Below are 20,138 nucleotides of genomic sequence, written 5' to 3'. Positions count from 1 at the left end.
GAGAAAATTTCTGCCAAGTTTCCTCCAGCTTCCAGATCCAACTTTCTTACCTATGAGTACTGAAAGGGAAATTCAGGAATACCCTACAAAAACAACCCCAAGATATCTATACCCTGGGCTTTTACAAGGCTCAGAAAATATGTATATTCCCACATATTAAAGACTTCAACCAAGGCTTTGGCATGCAATTTGTATAGTAGCAGGAGACAACTAAATAACCAAGAAGACTGAAAAATGTAAAAATGTGTTTCTTACCCAGAACATTCACAAATGCATTTGCTAGCAAGTATCCGTACTCATTAGAAGCATTGCACTGATAGACAGCACTTGATCTTTCTTGCACAGCTGAGAAAATAATGGTATCGCCATCTACCTTTCTGCTAGGATCTTCTGGGGCAACTGTTGGTATAAAGAAAAAAAGTTATTTTCTTAAACTACCATTGCATAACATGTTTTATACTTCTGAAAAGAAAAAACAAAACGGAAGACCAATATGCCCTTTGTTCTACTTTCACGCATGACTGTTCACTGGGAAAAATGTGAATTCCAGTATGATTAAAGAAGTAATTCCAGTCCTACACACATTTAATTCAAGAATGTTGAGTTCTCATTTTTGAAGGTTTTTGTATAGTTAGGTTTTTGTCGTTGTTTTTTCCCCCCGAAAAAAGTGAAGTTAAGATCATATTTTGCATGCAATAAAGATGAAAAATACTGACTTGACAAGATTCACAGAAATACAAACAATATCTACGAAAACAAATATTTCTGAACATCAAAATAAACTTGTTAGAATGACATTGAAACTTTACAGCCTCTATGATTTAAAGGTTTCAGCTTGTTGAATCAGTTTTTATACACAGAAACAATTTTCCAAATATAAAATCAGCCTTAGTCAGTTGCAAACTATTTCAAAGTAAAACACAAGGAATTCTATTGTACAAAATCAATAGTCTTCTCAGTAGCTGTGTTAGCAGTTCAGTAGGTGGCACTCTTTCCCTGATGTAAGTATTATACGGTGCCATTTCTTCAACTAATCTGTAGTAGCATGAACTGTCAAACATCTCCCGCAACCCAGAATAATTCTGAATGTAGCTGAAAATAAAATTCTGAGATACTTCTGAAGAATAATAGCTGTCAGTTATCATACAACTGGATGAAGTTATAGAGGTACAACATAGAAAATAACAGCTTGTAACACTGAACTGCATAAAAATGCACAAATTATACTTTCATTTTAAAAATGTTAAAGTAGAAATATATTAACATATTATTAATTAAACATATTGGTAAGCTTATTGTTATATTAATACGAAAAATAAATGCATATATGAATAAATGAAACATTGTAGTGTGGTTGCATCATCAAAATTGGAGCTTGAGAAAATAAGCATACTTGTTCAAGACATTTTCATATAAAATTATTTCTAATTTCTTTGTATTCATAGAGAAGATCAGTTAAATAAATTAACATACATTTTCTGTAAGTGACAAAACCTTTTGATTCTGACAATATCTCAGTACTCAACTGTACAGAAAACAGAGTAATTTCTCCTACATATTCTCAGGTCTAGTGAAATATCTATTACTGAATTCTCTAAGAGAGAAGAAACTAGATGACAGGGACCACAGCTCCGAGCTCCTGCGTAAAGACATTTCCATCTTGGGTGAACTCTGAGGCCACTTTGTATATAAACTAATTACATCAATTTCCAGATTCCTCAAGAACAATTCTCAACTCCTATCTTTAATCATGTGGAGTTAAGATCTATACAACAAATTAAAATTTTTTGAAATCAAGAAAAAGGTACGACAAGAATTGTAAATGCTTAACTATTCTCTGGGCTACTGCATTGCTGGCACTTATTTTTCTCCTTCTTGGCTTTGCTTCCTATTGTGTTCGGTGTTACACTTTTCTTCATGTTCCCATGTGAATGACATTTTCATTAAAAGATTCATGGGCTGAAAATAGACAGAGAAGGTGAGTAGCCCAGCAGGCAGGCCAGTCATCTGTGAGAAGCGGTCTGTTTCTGCACACACATCACAGTTAAATGGAAAATACATGGTACTGCCCTCCCAGGAGGCAGAGGTCTGCCCACAGCTGCTCTGCCCCATGCTCTGTGCATCCCTCCACTCATCCCCTCTGAATCCTGAACCGTTTTTTCAGCACCCGGGTGCCTGTTTTAAGAAAAAAGCTGTGGATCCTAGGAGAAAAATAAAAACAAGAACAAAAACTGAAGGAATTATCAAGTTTTTTGTCTGGTCTGTCTACCTGCATGCTGAAGAGCATCGTGTTGAGACTGGCGTCTACTCAACATACTGTCTTGTGACACACCTCATTCTCCCACACAACACAAACACTACCCACAGGTCTTTGTCCACATACTACACTGCCTCTTGCAGGGCCAGGCCCTAAAAGTCAGATGCTGCATCACCCATCTGCTTTACTGCTGCACTCAGACAGGGCTTGTTGGCTTTTACGAGGTCTCTGGTCACCTTACACAATGGCTGTGCGGAAAGGAGAAAATGCTTTTGACGCGTTTGATGGATCTAAATTTGGCACAGACGGGCAAAATAACAAAGAATTACATAATACTTAGAATGGGTGTGCACAACTGGGATTATGAACGACGAGGATTTGCTATAAAAGTTCTGCTGTTGTAATGGAGAGTTGAGCATGTGTTCTGTAACAGCATCATTCAGCTGCAAAATCGAGTCTTAACTTATGAACATGCTTACATCTTTTCTGATTGCATTTTTTCACATTATTTTTCCATCACTTTGTATAACGAGACAGCTTCTTGACTATACAGCTACATACAGCCTATTTCTGTACAGACAAGGTATAGCCTCTAGGAGATACGTTTGTCACAGCCAGCTATTGGCACTCTGAACAACGTTTGTTCATCCGAACGCATATTCTCATTCTGTTTTATAAGCTTTTGACAGCCCGAGCAATTACTTCTGTTAGCATGTTTAGAGAACCACTATGGCACTCTTTTTTTCTTTCCTGGAAAAAAGGACAGAATGAAATGTGCTGTCTTAACAGAAGCAGTTAAAATGCACGATTATGCTTAAAATGGGAAGAAAATTTCCAGATTTTGTTGAGATTTGTTTACCCTTTTCTATTGAAGCACTTCATTTTCCTGATCAGTTCTACTTACTGGTCAATGTTTATTTGTGCGCTTTCCGGAAGCTAAACAAATGAAGATCAGAACAACTGTCAACTGCAGTTTGCAATATAACATCATCATTCCAAATGAATGATACAGACTGAAGAACTCTAAGAATGTATTTTTTTTCCAGAAAATTATTAAATCATGAAATGTATTTACTGATTTTACAATTCTTTAGCTCAAATCTTTAAGTTCTTTGTGAAACCGGAACATACAATCCATCACTTGGAGGGGTTTTGTTTGTTTTGTTTTGTTTTGTTTTTAAGCTTAAACATATAAAAAAAAAAAAAGAGGGTGGTAAGGCCCTGGAACAGGTTGCCCAAGGAGGTTATGCAGTCTCTGTCACAGAGATAATCAAAATCTGAGTGGACGCAGCCAAGAGCAACCTGATGCTGATAACACCTTGCTTTGAGGAGGCAGGTTGGACTAGATGGCCTCTAGTTCCTTCCAATTAAATTCTATGATGCTGTGATTTTAAAATGAAATATTTTAATTTTAAAAACATAGGTTGACAATAAGGCATCGCTCACTGAGAAGGAGGTATATACTTGTGATTGCTCTTCTGTAATTTACTGTTGTTCACAAAAAGGTTAATGTGAAATTGAGAATTCCTGAAATATGAGTTTGTTATACTGGTACCACATTCTGAAATACAACAGCATACGAGATCTAGCTGACATCAGATGTTCTCAGCTCTGCTAATTCAGAGTCTAAGTCCCACAGGGCACAGAATTAAGAATATTTTTCTTGTTGCCTGAGAAGCATGATGTAACCTAAGGTAATATATATTTTTTTCCCAGAGGCATGTGTAGATTACAACCTTAGTTTGCAGGATATATGCACTAACTGCTTCTATTCTATAGTGAAAATGTTGATGTCGTCTTCAGATGTCGTAGTAGAGATTCCCTCTAGCTGAAAACAAGCTGGAGAAGAAAGAAACTAACTTATTTGCTTGATTTTCCTGTATCAATGAGAACACATACACCTTTGGCAGGTGTAAGAGCTAATTTTATCCAGATCAGTAAAATGTCACATAAAAACACAGTAGAAACAGAGAATTTCTCTTTAGAAAAGAGTAGAAATATTCATGACTGTCTTTAGATACCTGCACTTTTTTAGCAAATCAAAGTTATGAATAAAAAGTAATTATAATTACTATGCATTTACAGTCACTACATATGATTGTTGAAAAGCCTTTCAGATAGCAATTTTTATTTATTTTTTAATTCATGGATAAGATGGTTTCAGAGTAGAGAACTATGCAGGAAATGCACAAATTGATAGCAATGTAAGAACAGAAATTGTTGTTTAAGTGTTATAGTTCATAGCCACTCTTTAATCTCTTTAGTAAAGCTGACTTTTCATTTTGCATCAGTAGCAGAATATTAATTTCTCAGAGAATCTGAGACAATTATTTGATTTAGATTATTATAGTGAACATTTGTTGTTGCAGTTCTACTCATACTATAATTGTGTCCTCAAGTTTATGCACAAATAATAGTGAATGTAAATGGGGCCTGAGAACACTACTGGCTCATAAGACACGATTTTCAACAACCCTAACCTCAGAGATTGCTTTGAAGGCCCTGTTATTATGAAAAAAAAATACTAAGAAAGCAAAGAGAGAAGGCTAGGGTTTTTTTTCTGATATGGATTTAGACACATGGTCCTTGTATAACGATGCCTTTCAGGTTCTGACAGGATCACAGGATCTCTTGTATTACAGCAAATTTGCTAAAAGTAACCCACCATTCTTCTTTACCTGCTTATTCCTCCAAAAAGTCATGTTCACAAGTAATTTATGAATAAAGTAACTGTTCTCAAAATGAGGAAGGTCTATCTTAACTACAACTGAGTGACTGAAATGGCAGTTTTGAAGAATTATTTGTAAAATGTTAGACATTCATGTTCTGATGTATTACCTATAACAACAGGAGAATGTCACAGAACCAGGACTTAACATTAACAACCAACCAAACAAGAAAACTGGGAGGAACTTCCAGTGTGTAGTCACCAAGCTGTACTGATAAGAAGTCATGTCCCTTATGCAGGTACCTCCCAGTTGTTTATAAATTATATGGTCTCTGAATGAGCATCCAGTTAACACACTTTTGGCTACAGCCGACTAGCCTCATAACATTTGAGAATCCGAATCAGGGGACATTATGCAGGACAGACCTGTTCTATCTGATCTCTCATCATTCCGCCTAAATACTCTATTAGGCATTTAGCGAATATTATGCAAGTAGAATCCCTTAATTCTTCTCCTGGGGTGGGGCAGATGGCAAAGGAAGGAGAAGAAAGGAATCTTAACCAATATTTTGCCTTACTTGCCTTAACTTTCACGGTCACGTAGAGCTATAGATGTATTTCTGCAGAGATGCATATAGTTCCAATAGTATGTGCAGAAAAGTTGTGGGTTCTGACACAGCAGAGGCATGGGCTATACTTTCACAGTTGAGTACAAACTGGACAAAAACTGATAGCAAAATAGCAAGACTGGGCAGTGTCATCAGACAGACTTGAAAACCTGTAAGGTCATACTGACACTGAAACTAAGCAAGAAAAACAAGAAACAACTAACACAGTTTTGCCGTAACTTACACCCTACAGTCAACTGTCAAAGACTTAATTCTGGAAGAGATGGAAAGTGGAAGACGTGCTTTTTTCCTTTTCCTAACATCTCCCTTGCTCCTCAGAAAAATATTTTCCTGTGATCACTGCAATCCTTGTTCCAGGGCAAGATTTTTTAATTTTGGCAGTACTGTTAACTCCAAAGGGGTGGCAACCTGGCCACAACTGTCCTTTGAGTATCTTACACAGAATAAATAAAACTGATTATCAGAGGTTCTCCTGTCTGCCACAGCTCCTAGGCCAGATGCACAGTTCCAGCAGAATCGGTGGACGCCTGCCTGCCCTGGCACTTCCCTCCTCTGTGAGGCTCAGCTCCTCGGGGTGTCAGAGACCCGGCAGATCTCATCCCACCCTCCCATGGCCACGATGAACAGCTTGTGTGTATGCTCACAGAGAACACAACGGACGACAAATCTGTGAACCAGGGATTACCAAGGCCTTTCATGAAGGAGATCTAAGGGCTAATGTTTCTCCCTTAACTTCAGTGTGATTAATAACGGAGACTAACTAAAAACTGAGATTCAATGTGAGACGTAATATAAACAAGTGAAGCACGTGTTGAAAGAAGATAAACAGCGCCTTTCAGTGCACTACTAAGTCTAAATCTAAGTGTGTGTATTTAATATTTAATAGCTCATCATGAACTATGAACTACTGAACCAATAAATTAGTCTTTTGTGCAGTATTTGCAATGCCTTTCTGAAGCCCAATTATGAAAGTGCTTCCCCTTCCCAATTAATCCGGGTTGTTACTTTTTTAGAAGTTGAGATACTTTATGCATGGTTTCCCTTTTGTAAAACCATGCTGAATATCTGAGCAGCAAAACACAACGGATTATGCAGCAGTATAAATAATGCAGACCTTGAGCGTTAATTGAAGCGCAAGGCAAGGCAGAATCGTGGCCTGAACTTTCAATTGCTACTTGCAAAAGTAATTCTAATTGACCTCAGTGGGACTACGCATGTGGGTTCAAATTACTCCTGTGAGTAAACACTGCAAGGTTCGCTCCTTATCGCTCCAGCATGCCTGAAACAGCCTGCTTTAAATTGGAAGCGAGTTTTTCTTCAGAGCATTATTGTTGAAGAAAAACAATGAAAAGATTTCAAAGAAGCTTAAAATCTTCCTTTAAAAGTATTGCTTTACACTGGATAATATAATCTAGAACAAAATTTACACCACTGCACTTGTTTTCATAGGTGCTTAACATACATTAATCTTTTTATTATTATTATTATTTTGATATGAAGCTGATCTTCATCTTTCCCTTTCTGTTATTTAAGCCTCACCCTTTGACTGAGATATGGCTGGATGGTTCTTTCTTCAACATTCCCCTTCCTTGTCTGACTCTATTATGGAAAAACAAAACCGGAAGAATTAAGCATCTCCCAGTTGTGGTTTCCAATAGAAAATTAAAGTATTGCAAACAGATTACAGGGCCACAGGAGGCACATTGTGGGATATATGATGACAGCAGGGCTTTGAAATTCAAATGCAGCTCTTTTTCTTTGAAATCCTGCCATGGGTGTAGCTCTCTCAGCACTGCCCTGAAGCTGAAACAGCTGCTTTAGTTTCCTTTTACAGTGATTTACTAATCATTCAGCTGGAAGAAGAGGGACTCAATTCTGTCATTTGGTAGTAAGCGAACAAAAGAGCACACTGTACTTGGTAGTTTCCAGACCAGTTTTTGGTAACTCAGAATAATACAAAATCACAAGAATCTTAAGAACTGTACTTTCTGTGATCGCGATGATTTTCTCTCTTGGATCCCCTGACAATTTCAGTGTACTCGAGCATCCAGTGAACTTGCACTTAAATATTTAAGGTGGCAAAACTTCAGTCTTCTTCAGCAGTGAAAGTGACCTTTTACATAAAACTGAGCTACCCAGTTATTATTTGCTGTGTTCTTTTGTCTTTTTTTTTCCTTCTACTGAGTTTGAGTGGGTAATTTTTTTAAAACCTTTTATTTTTTTTCTGAGTTCCTTTCAATAAGCTCTGTATACTAATTCCTCAGGGCCATCCAGACAATGTATGCTGCCCTCATATTTGGGAAGTTTGGTGGTATCCTGCATCTGCCTCTAAAAACTTTATATTTCTTAGTGTTTTACTGCTATCCTGCAAAAATGCAGAACACAGTTGCTTTTCTGGAAAATGTAGTTTGTCATTTGAATAGCCAGTCATACAGCTTTGACAAAGAAGCAGTGCAAGGCAAAGGTGGATCTCATAACCAGCTGCAAAAAAATTTATTTGTCAGGAAGGATGAAGAGTTAAACTACCAGAATAGCAAGAAAAAAATCTCAACAAAACAAAACAAAAAACAAGACTAATGGCAACTATATAAAGAATAGTAAGTATGTTGAGACAACCTAAAAGCCAGAAAGGTAACTACAGGATGGGTATAAAACCTCAAGCATAAAGCAGACTTCATGATATATGTACACACAGCATATGCAATACAAAATTACGTTGTTATTTTCCTGTTTTCCTTGAATACTTACTACTTTTTGGTGAGGTGACAAACACCCCTCTGAAACGGTGCTTAATGTCAGCTTACATAACTTACTTAACCAGTGGAAACTTCTTGTTTTATATCTCAGGCTAAAGATCTCAACTTATTTTTAATTAGGATTCCTGGAACAGGTTCTTTGCTAAATATTTTTGTTTCAATCCTTTCCCTTACTTCACCCTTTCAGTTTAAAAAATAAAAAAATAAATAAAGTGTACATACAGAGTATACTCTGCTGGCTTGTATGTGGAAAATTAGAAGAACTTCTATAGAATGCTTTCTGTAAATACTTTACCCTTAAATTATCCCTGAAATTGCACATTTTCCCCCTCCAGTTCCGTTTCAGCTCTCTTGTATCCCAAATGTTTTGAATATATCTAATGTAGGTTCTTGCTTGCCTGTTGCTATTTCCTAGATTCTCACTGTAGAGAATTCTCCTCCATGTCCCAAACTCTGTGACACTTACTTTGATTAACATACTTAAATGTTTCCTGGAACTCCCGAAAGTTACAGTCATACATTCCACAGGCCAGACCAGACACATATTTTAGAATCGATTATCTCTCACAAGGCAATAGGGTAGATTGTTTTTATAGTACTGTTTCATGAAAGGGGAAGGATAAATGTAGAAGAACCAGGTGTGATGTGATGTAGAGGCCACGCTGAGTACAAAAACAACCGACAACATGCTGCAGCATTCTCCAGCAAGTTCTACCCAAGCAAACTTGTGCTTTATGCAGCAGCTACCTTGTGTCTGTCATACAGCATCGCCAGTCATTGCACTGCAACAATTCAGTGACTCAGTCAATGGCTCTGGGTAGCTTTTCTTACCACCAATTCTGGGTTGCTTTTCTTACCCATACACAGAGAAACAGCTGTTTCACTGCCTCAGGGGTTCCTTTTCTTTGACACCTACTTGGTACAAGCTGTTTTCCAGGCAGCTGCTGACGCACCAAGTCAGCTTTGCTGCTGCTTTTTAGTGCTGAAGCCTGGAAGGCTCCAACATCCTCTAAGCTGCGTATCCTGCAAAAGTGCTCTGAACATCCACAGAAGTGACGACTTGACCTTTTATGTCACCTTTTCAATTCTTAGAAAAAACTAGTACTGCTCTGGAGCAGAGAGACCCAGCAAACATGACTGCCACAGCAACACAATGGCAGAAATTATACCTCAATAATATCCCTCAAAAGGGCACGGCACAGCTTTGTTCCTATGGCTCTGCCTCTGTAAGGATGCTACCAGGAGAGCACCAGACAGGATAACCAGGTATACGTTCACAAATAGCACAAATGTGCTCTCAAGCACTTTAAAGGCACATTTTGTTGTTCCATCTTGAGTAACCACTGTATTTTTACCACCTAATTTATAATTTATTATAACCTGTCAGTCAAAAACTATACAAATGCATGCTCTTCATTTATATATATATATATCTTTTAAAATGATATTGCTCTTATTTCCTTATTCGTCATCCTTTGAGGTAATTAAAAATCTTACTTGCTATGGGAACACCATTTGCTAACCAGCTTATGCTAGGTTTTGGGTTGCCATTAGCTCTGCAGATCAATGTCCCATCTTCTCCAGGAGATAAGACCAAGTTTCTGGGTGCGGTTATCCAGTATGGAGCAGCTGGGGTTAGGAAGAGAAACACAGCAATCATTTTCCAAAATTACCATGATTACAGAAAATCATGAGGCATGGTCATGGTAACCACAAAATAATTCAAACAAGGTATGTATAGGTATAGACATACAGTTGCGTGGTCACATTTTATTTTTGTATACATTATATCCAATGATTAACTGGTAAATTACACTTTGGCTAAACTGAGCTATTGGCTACCTCCTGCATTGAATGGGGGGGAGCTTTTTACTTTGAAATTCTAAGACAGTTGAAAATGCACAGAGATTGAAATGGACAGAATACTGTCCTTACCAAAAGATCTTCATCTATGTCACCATCTTTTTTTTTTCTTTTTTTTTCCAATAAATAACGAGAAATAACATATGTTGTCACATTTTGCAATTAAACTTCAGATTTTGGATTGACGAATAGAAGCAAACAGAAAACTATTGAAAAGAAGGTTGAATATGACCATAAAGCGGTACTGGACTACAGTAATATAAATAGGTTTTCAGTATGCAAAGGGAGCACTACACTTGATTATTTAAATGACTAATTAGCTGTCATCCCTTTTTTTGTTTGTTTCATGATACTCAAAATATTCTTACAGTTTCTGTTTGGACAAACACACTGCAAGTGTTTTTAAAACTAGTAAGACAACAGCACGGGTAAAAGACTCAGGAAACAGAAAAACAGAAATGTTCATTAAGGGAGAAAAAAAGAGCATAAGATGAATAGAAAAATAGGGAAGAGAAAAAATCTGGGCTATATGAATGGAGAGCAGAAAAGGCAGAAAATAAAAAGGAGATGAAGACAAGGGATGGGGAGAAAGACAAAGAACAAGGGAAAGACAGTCTAATGACAATCAAAGGTCTAAAGTAAATGTATTACAGGTACAAGCTAAGAAATTATTTTACTGTTGTTACAGTAAAGTCTCAATTTAGCCTGTTACTTGACAAAGCAACATAATAAATAGAGAAACCGAAGTTAGAGATAGTCAAGTTTGTCTGTCTGATGGCAGAATTCAGTTGGTTTAGTGATCCTCAGTTATTTTTTAATATTGTCATTCATTCTTTCAGTTGTAATTTATTATCCTGGTAAGCATACTTCAGTCGTGCATTCTGGACACTGACAGTATTAAATTAATGACTATTTTAATACTACCTTTCACAGTTACTGAAATGACATGATGAGTAGAACCTAATATATTTCTTGCTATACATTTGTAGTTCCCAGAGTCAGCTTCAGAAACATCTATAATCTTGAGAGTTTTCTTAAAATTTTCAAAAAATGTTCTATTGGCTGGCAGTTCGCCACCTTCTTTAATCCAGCGAATTACCGGTGTGGGTCTGGAAAAGCAAAAGTACAGATCAAATTAACGGACCACTGAAAAGGAAGATGAGAGTTCTATATGTTAATGTTTTGAACATAAATTTTACACCAATTATTTTAAGAGCCTTTACTCAGATTTTGGGGCATGTCCAGCAAATGTGCAGGATATGCCAGCATTTGTTTCTAGGAAATGACAAGCTTCACTAACACTGTCAATGGCCATCTGTTCACAGGTTTAATAATTATGGAATACATTTGTCTGCTGATTAATCTAAAAACCTCAATGGTTAATAAATGAATACAAGAGTATTTCAAATCTTACTGTATTTATACTTTCAAATTGATGCTCATGATGGTTTAAAAGGTAACTTCTAGATAATGATAAGATTACAACTGTCCTTCATTTGAGCAAAATTGTAATGCTTCATGCACATCATAAATATTATAGCAGATCTGTAGAAGACAGAAATTTTTCCTATGACAAATCAAGAAAAAAATGACAGTGCTGAGTCAAGTATAGCTACTTGTAACTGTATCCTGGTTGTGTCCCATGTTGGCTACTGAGGTTGAAAGTTGTCCAAACTCATGCAGACATACCTTTAAAATTACAGCAAATTAAAAGGTGTTGCTTTCTGAGTAGAATGTTCTCCCTCAAATATTAATGATTCAGGGCAAATATTCATTTAGCAATCTAATATGAGAACAGGGACACCTAGCAAAGTTTATTTTTAATTATGGTATCAGTAATTAGGAGTAGTTGCTTTAAATAAAAACCGAATCTGGCCTTCTGTTGAGAACTATGTAAGCTTCCCTCATTGAATTATTTAAATAGAAAAATACATGACATTTAAAGACACAAATACATATAATGGATAATATTTTATTTTTTTCCTGTTTTTATCCAGATATTTTCCTAGAGTTTGGACCTCTGATTATTTTTATTGCAGGGTTGTTGAAAAGCGTATTCTACTCCCACACACAACTGTGATTATGCTAGTGATGTTGATGCAAGGACACCTGAACAGACCACAGCTGAGGCAGAAACAGTGCACTGACCTTTGTATCAAGCTGTGTCAAGCTGTGCATGAGCGTGCCCTGTGGAGCTTATACAAGTGCATACATCTGCATGATGCCGCGCTGCATCATTTGCAATTACTGGCTTACCTCACTGCTACTTCAGAGTGCTCTGCCTTCTATGCTTTTGTGCATTGTCAACATGTTTATAGCTCCTGAAATAAATAGGTACTAAAGATTTTCTACTTTCACACTAGCCAATCTATTCTCTTTCTTCCTGAGAATGAAATTGATTTAAGATCAAACTAGTTCATGAAGTTAAATTGCTCTTTAGTCATTTTCTACTTGCACAATTAGCAACAAAGGCAAACACGCATTATGTGGAAGAAACAAGTACCAATTAAACCCAATTACAATGAGAAGTTGGATGTAAGTAGCTGAAGGTATGTTCTAACAAATCCCACCTAGATGATGCACTAAGTAATTATTAGCATATGTGAGCAGCTTTTTCAGATTATACCAGCAGATTCTTATCTATTTTTATACTATTTGAGAGCTTAATGGTTATATAGTTAGGAAAAAAACAGAGACTTATTTCCCAAGTGCAATTCTGCAGGCATGTGTCCAAGGTTATCTTACAACATTTCTTGCTTGTGTCCTGGAAACAGAGGCCTTCTCATATGTTTAATACATAAGAAAAATAGTTATGTTCACAGTCAGTTTTAAAATATGCTGATTTCCAAAATGGTGGACTTCCTTCAAAGTCCTCTTTCCATTTTACATTTCTATTTCTTTAAAATACTTAAGCTTACATAGCAGTAATGTTTTAGGCATCTCTGAAATGTTTCCCTCTAATTCTGCATTTTTATTTAGAAAAGCACGGTCTAAAAAGTAACTCACAATCCTGCTGCAATGCACTCCAACAAAAGGACATTTCCTCTGAGTTCCACTTTGTTACTTGTGGTACCGGTTGGTGTTAGAAGAATTGGTGGCCTCTCTGTAACCGGCTTGGCTGGAACAAGAAAAAATAAAATAATTAATTTCTGTATTTTATTCTAATGTTAATCAAATTCATACATCCATTCTCACATTTTGGACAGAGATTTTGATGCACACAGGCCACTTAATTAAAAATTATCATGTTACACACCTACATAGTTCAACAAATTAAGCTTTTGACAGACATAACGTAATTATATCTCAACTTGTTTAATGCTAATTTTGAACACATACCTGAAAATATTTGTTATTGAAGAGGGGAGCATTTGATATACAGTTCTTACATATGCAACTATCTATGGATCCATACTGAGTATAAGGTTACTTAGGTGAGTGAGTGAAAGTCTGAATGTTACCAAAAGTTTCTGGGCTTCCGTCAAAACACAAATAAAGCAAAATTATTAAATTCAAAAATATAATCCAGGGTGTCACATGGTATGCTCCACTTTGAAGTATGTTTTGTTCAATATTTTCTAGACTATGTGAGACATCTCTGGAAATTTAACCTTGTCTTCTCCTCTCACTAAATACTTAAATTTATTTCAAACTGTTCCCCAGTCTGGTAATAATGAACCATTGATTACCAACAAGTTTACTGCAGTAAACAGACAGCTGTAAGACCTATTTCTGACATTATATTCTGTCAGTTTCTGAAGTCTACTATGATATTTCATGTGCCTTCATGGATATTAGAATAATAGCAGGCATCCTGTAAATGTTCTTTTATAGCAATTTTAAAATATAGGATCAACTTGCTCTAAAGCACAATAGTAATCTGAATCATTACAGTAAACTTTTTTTTTTTTAATGTGGGCAGAAACAATAAACTACTTTATTAGTTAATGGGATTTATTGATAGATTGACATAAACAGAACACAATTTTAATACAGTATGTACCATGAACTCCTTAAAAACTAGTACCTGAACAACTCAAAGTTGGGAGAAAAGGGCGGTCTAGTGTGAAGAACACAGTCAACAGTTACAGGCAATTAGTAGTCTACCTAGTTTCAGCATTGTCTCATTTTGCAAGACTATGAAAATCCACAGAATTATCTCTGGTATTTCTGAGTTGTAAGCTGAATGTTTTCCTTATTAACTGTAGTTAATACATCATTTTGTATTCAATTACATATTTCTTGTTTGTTCTTAAATGAGATCTTATTTTTATGCAGAGAATTAAAATATTCTGTGCCCCGATATACTCCAGATTATAGGAAATTATGATTTAATATATACAAAGACTAGCTTGACAAGGAGAAAGAGAAATCAGAACAAATATGTATTTTCTAACTATCTCACACAACATTAGGTGGGGAGTCTAGATGCTCAACTGCTATGGTATGAATCTTACCCCAAAGTCAGCCTTGCTAAACACACATACACCTGCTTAGGAGAATTTCATTCACAATATACAAAAGACCATTCAACATATATTAATGAAAAGTCTCAAACAACAAACAAACAAAACACACCTTTCCCCTACAAGGTTATTTATACAGATAGTATTAAAATGTTTAGATTTTAATTAATTCAGTTCAGCTCAGCATTCATGAAATAGATTAAAAATGAATGGTACATTCAAGGAATTATTAAATATGAAATGCATTTGTTAAATGCTTAATTGTTATTTATTATGCAGCACGTGATATTGAATAGTCCTAGTGATAATGAACATATCAAACTACTAGTAAAATTGGAGGAAAAATATAAACAAGCTACACAGTATAGGAGCAAATCAACAACTGGTAAAATCTGCATCAGTGTGAAAGGACTCTTATTTTAAGAGTTGGTATTTTTATGAAGCATATGTTACAGTAACATTAAAACATTAACTATTTGAAAGGATCACACTGTGCTGTCCCTTTCTAAAGCATGTATTATCACCAGTACTAATAGATACCTTTTATTAGAAATCAAAAAGGGAGCTAAAGGTTAAGTAGCCATGGAGGTAAAGTTAGTTAACTAAACGCTACTGTGAAACAGGGAGTATCAGTGGGGACCAGTATAACTCACCACCATAAATATCAGTGTCACTCAAATTAGCAGCTATAGTGTCATTCAATGAATCCACTGAAATAAACAGAATATCATGAAGAATGCATAAAAGAGGGATAAATCAAAGTATTGGGAATCAAAAGGTGATGATATGGCCACGGTGAGTTAATCAAATGATTGATTAATTTATTTCAATAGTTACAGCAACAATATATTGATATTCTTGATCATGAAAACCATTTAAAAAGTTATTTTTTACACTGTATTTTCAATAATCCAAATCCTAGAAAACATTTTTTGCAAGAGACAAAACCTACTAAGGGGGAAAAAAGACAGCTTTTAAAACGGATTATATAGAAAGAAAACTGGAGATTACGTTTTAAAGAGCAATGCAATTTCTTATTCAGAATTAAAACAACACAATTCCCTAGCATACAACTACTAAAGTTGGGCAAACCACCTGAGATTTCTGGATGAATACTATGCAAGTATGTAAGTATATAATTCGGTAATGCAATACCTACTTGAAAAGACTTTTACAGAAATGGGTTGTTTCTGCTGTATAGTTTGCGTATGATTAAATCTTGCATAGCAGATATAGTCCTCACGGGTGTCTTCTGGTTGTACATTAGAAAAGTAAAGGTCTCCATTTAGACCTTGGGAAACTCTTTCACTCTGAGGCAGCCTTTGGAAAGCTGAGGAAAAATAAGAAAACATTTATCTCAACTATCATACATATTCCATTGTTATGATTTGCAGACTCCACATTTATTCCATTATATCTTTTGTAGGTTTGTAAATACGTAGACCTTCAGAAGTTTCTTGTAGAGCTCCCTTATCCTGCCATTCTTCCTCAGTGTTAATCTACGACTTACATTAAGTTCTTTATCTGCTTTTGACTTCATGCTTTTTGGCAGCATATCTGCTTGTTTATTCATTTCTACAGAACTGGAATTTTTTTGTAGTCTTGGTAAGTAATTATCAACTATGTAGAAAAACTGTGAAAAGTGAACTAAGTCAAAAGAAACTCACCATTATCCATCCAAAATATTATAGGTGGTGGTAAGCCAACTGGGGGTCTGCAGTGTAGTACTAGAGAATCACCTTCTCGAACCTGGTTTGGTTCTAGTTTTTCTTTAGTCCACAAAGGGGATCCTATAGAAAGTAATTAAAAAACTTAGACCTTCCTGAAATAATATGTTCTAATAAAACTTATGAGAATGACAAATTTTAAGCTGAGAAGCTTGAAAAACTGTTCTGAGATTAAAATCACATAAAAAGCTGTAGAAGCAGTTTATCATTAATTAAAATTTTTGAGCTTTATCATCTTTTTGGTTTCAATCTGTTCTGAATTAAAGCTATTATAAAAACTATGGAATACAACCATCAGAAAGATAGTTGGAATTGCCCTCAACCATTCTGTGCCTTAGTTTTAAACGGTTTATCCCAATTGTAACGTCATAAATACAACCCAATTTTAAACATCTCAGGTCATCCAGATGTACTGACAAAAACTAGGAAAGCGTTTTGGTTATTAAATATTCTAAGAAAGTTTGGGGGACGTGCAATATATTATCAAATCTGAATATCAGAAATTACACTTTCAATCACTTTAATGATGTATTTTTTTAAAGGGAAAAGAAGAAAATGAAGCAAAACATCCATAAGAAAAACAAATACATCTCTTTCACATTTTAGTTGGAGTTTCACTTACTAGAAGGCCTTATAACAATATTGTTTGAAATGGCTGCTCCTCGTTCATTTCTTGCTGTACACTGGTATACTCCTTCATATGCTTCTGCCTTCCCACCATTCATAATATTTATGACAAGGGTTCCTGAATTTGGTTTCATTGTAACCTGTTCATCTTTATCTATATCAAAATGAGTTCCATTGCGTGTCCAGGAGAAGCTAAATAACAAAAGCGAAAAGAGAAGTTGCTTCTTCAGTTGCCATTTGTATACTATATGGAGAAAACGATGAAAAAAGTCATTTTCAATAATACACGGCATTTATTCTTTAGCAGGTAAGTAACAATTGTTCCCAAACTAAATTAATCAATAAAGTAAATAGCAAATTAAGAAATACTTTTTTTAATATAAGAAATCTGCCAATAGTTTAAGATAAAAGGCTTGGCTGAACTTGTTAGTGGAATCCTTTTCAAAGTCAGTATTTTTATTTTAAAAATTACAATAAAAGATGCAGATGTTAATCATATATGGAAAAAACTGATTTATTTTCTACTAAAGGTAATATAGTAACATCTGCTAGAACAGATATTCCTAAAGGTGCATTAGCATTTCCACTTTAAAACCTATTGTTGAAAGGTTTTATAAACCTGCCTTTAAAAACTTGCTTAGGGCTGAAATGCATCATCTTGGGTCCCAGCAGGAAATGATTTCTCATAATTGGTTTGGCCATTTTAAAGTTCAGCACATGAATTAAAGACTGTAGTGAGTTTGATTTCTTTTCGCTATTCTAACACAAAGAATTATGATTCATTAAATGAAATGTTGCAGTCTGATAGTCCATAAATCTAGTAGTTTTATACTGGTGTTAAAAGAACTAGCCACTAGAAATGAAGACTATTTGAACTCATTTAAAAATTGTAAAAAGCCAAGATTTGCAGCATTCATCTTATACTACCGTAAACACCAATTCTTTATTTTTTAGTTAAATTTTTAAATTTTCGATTAAGATTTGTTAATGGTCAAAAGCACAGTTATACAGAGCTAAACCAATGCCTGTGAAGTTTTGAGCACTCGGTTCTGAATGCTGTGAACAGCAGGTTTTGTACTTGTTACCCTTCTGCTTCATAAACTTTGACAGAAACACAAATACTGTATATGCTTACAGGTTAGAATGCTACCTGGAAGTATCAATATATATGGTACTGGCAAAGCTCCGATTTTAAGTGACTTAGATTATGCCCTGACCTCCTGCAGCTGGACAGCAGGACCAGACATGCTATTTGCACTTTGTGGTGTGAGAGAGCCGAAGAACTGGACCTGACCAGCTGCCTCGCACTGCAGTGGCAGTATTTTTGGGAGGACCTGTGTGCACAGTGAATGAATAGTGAACCTCTTTCTGAGGGCTTTGCAGGTAAAGCCGCAGAATGTGGGGTTTCTGTAGTCCTCAGCTACCAGTAACGGTGTGAAGAGTGTGTGGAACTGTAATGTAGCTTCACATAAGAGGTGACAAACCCCTGAACTTGAGATACATAAAAGTCAGAACCTTTGCTGCTCAAGTGCTAAATAGCAGAACATCCGTAAACCTTTATGCCAGCTTTGTGCCATGTCATTATGCCTGTCAAATTAAAATGCTCATAAAAAGAGCAACATTATGATACTCCTATTATTAACAAAACACTGAAAAGGGTGACAGTATCACAGAAAATCTCCATCTTCACCATTCCGCTTCTGCTTCACCATTCAGCATGATAATGACCATGATCCTAAGGCAACCAGAAAGAATAATGTAGAAAAACATCAGTTATTCATACGAAGTATATTTAATGAGCTCGGTATGTGTCTGAGGAGCAATTATAGACTGACATTGCTAATAAATTGTAGCGTAACTCTACTGAGAACACAGCGATGCACATTTCTGTTTACAGTCTCGGAAATCAGAAGCAGTTACTGGCAATGACAGAATGCACCACTGCTACTGAGATTCCAGTGCAGGTATTCAGCAAAAATATTTGGAAGCTCCTCATTTCAAGACACTGAGGCAGGGTTTTAAAACAGAAGATGATAAGGAATCCAAACTATACACAGCATTGCCATTTTTGCTAAAAACAAAACTCAAGGCTTGCAAATACACCTGGTAAATCAAGGCTGCTGATCATTTAGCCATAGACTGATACACTATACTGGACTCCCAACAAAATGCTTACGCATTTCAAGGTGAACCTCATAAAACTGAGCGTTTTAAAAAATGTTGACTATGAATTTACTAACGTTACTCTGAATTTTTTCAATGTGCATTCTTCTTAGACACTATGCCTAAATCGGAAATGTGCTGCCATTTAGTAGGGCATGCCTTTTAGTGCTTTCCGTAGACACTTACCTATCTGCTCCTTTACCAATCTAGTATTATTTTGTTGCTAGAGCTTTGAGGAGAAAAAAAATACTACAGTTACTTGCTGACTACAGGAAAGTTTAAATCTCAAGGATAAGCATAGTCAAATATATATATATATATATATGTCACTTTCTGGCAGCTGTTTAAATTTCAGCAGGAGTGCATGCATGTTTCTGTGTGTGCAAGCATACACATAAGAAAATACATGTTAGTTTACAAAATTTACATTATTTTCTCCTGGTTTTCCTATGTTATTAGGCCGACATAAGCAAAATAAGATGCTACTGACCTAGGAGGTGGTTTTCCTTTTGCTTCACACTGTATTACAATATTCTCTCGAGGGTCAACAATATAATCTTTTGGAGACTGCTGAGTTATCGTTGGAGGCTGGGACACTTCATTGTGGAATATAAGAAACAGACAGGAATTTAACAATATCTTCAAAGCATCAGCAAGACAGTTATGTAAATGGAGAAAGCAGAACTACAATAAGCAGCAAAATCATCAACAAAAGACTGGGATTAAAGTATCCTTTGTATTTGGAGGCTGAACCCCTCTACTCCTGTAGATCAGTGTAGCTATACAACTTAAAAGTGAGCTATGTCAGTTTACAGTGGAGGAAAATCTTAGTCAAGAAGCTTATTGGATATCATTTCTATACAGCAGATTTCAATAGACCTTCATGAAGCCAAAGGACACTTGAATTCTAAGTCCAACATATCTCAGATGAACAGTTGTGAGATATAAACCCACACAGAACATTTTTAACACACAGAAGGAA

At 35.7% G+C, this 20,138-nt stretch overlaps 1 protein-coding gene across 39 annotated transcripts in view; it reads right to left on the bottom strand.

Moving 5' to 3' along the window:
* NRCAM (neuronal cell adhesion molecule) overlaps positions 1 to 20,138 on the bottom strand; it is a 151,487-nt gene that overhangs the window by 44,143 nt on the left and 87,206 nt on the right. For 33 of the 39 annotated variants that reach the window (XM_083831835.1, XM_083831838.1, XM_083831823.1 and 30 more), the window contains 9 exons: positions 19,647 to 19,752; positions 16,989 to 17,185; positions 16,307 to 16,429; positions 15,799 to 15,969; positions 15,293 to 15,349; positions 13,180 to 13,291; positions 11,098 to 11,282; positions 9,808 to 9,939; positions 256 to 399 (listed from right to left, as the gene is read on the bottom strand). In XM_083831835.1, the coding sequence (XP_083687961.1) occupies positions 256 to 399; positions 9,808 to 9,939; positions 11,098 to 11,282; positions 13,180 to 13,291; positions 15,293 to 15,349; positions 15,799 to 15,969; positions 16,307 to 16,429; positions 16,989 to 17,185; positions 19,647 to 19,752 (1,227 nt within the window). The remainder of the gene's footprint in view (positions 1 to 255; positions 400 to 9,807; positions 9,940 to 11,097; positions 11,283 to 13,179; positions 13,292 to 15,292; positions 15,350 to 15,798; positions 15,970 to 16,306; positions 16,430 to 16,988; positions 17,186 to 19,646; positions 19,753 to 20,138) is intronic. The other 6 variants (XM_083831805.1, XM_083831816.1, XM_083831819.1 and 3 more) reach the window with 1 other exon arrangement.

Source organism: Anser anser, assembly GCF_964211835.1.
Source record: "Anser anser genome assembly, chromosome: 1".
Taxonomy (NCBI): Eukaryota; Metazoa; Chordata; class Aves; order Anseriformes; family Anatidae; genus Anser; species Anser anser.
Note: the sequence above shows the minus strand (reverse complement) of the source record. Positions and strands in the feature narration are given on the sequence as shown.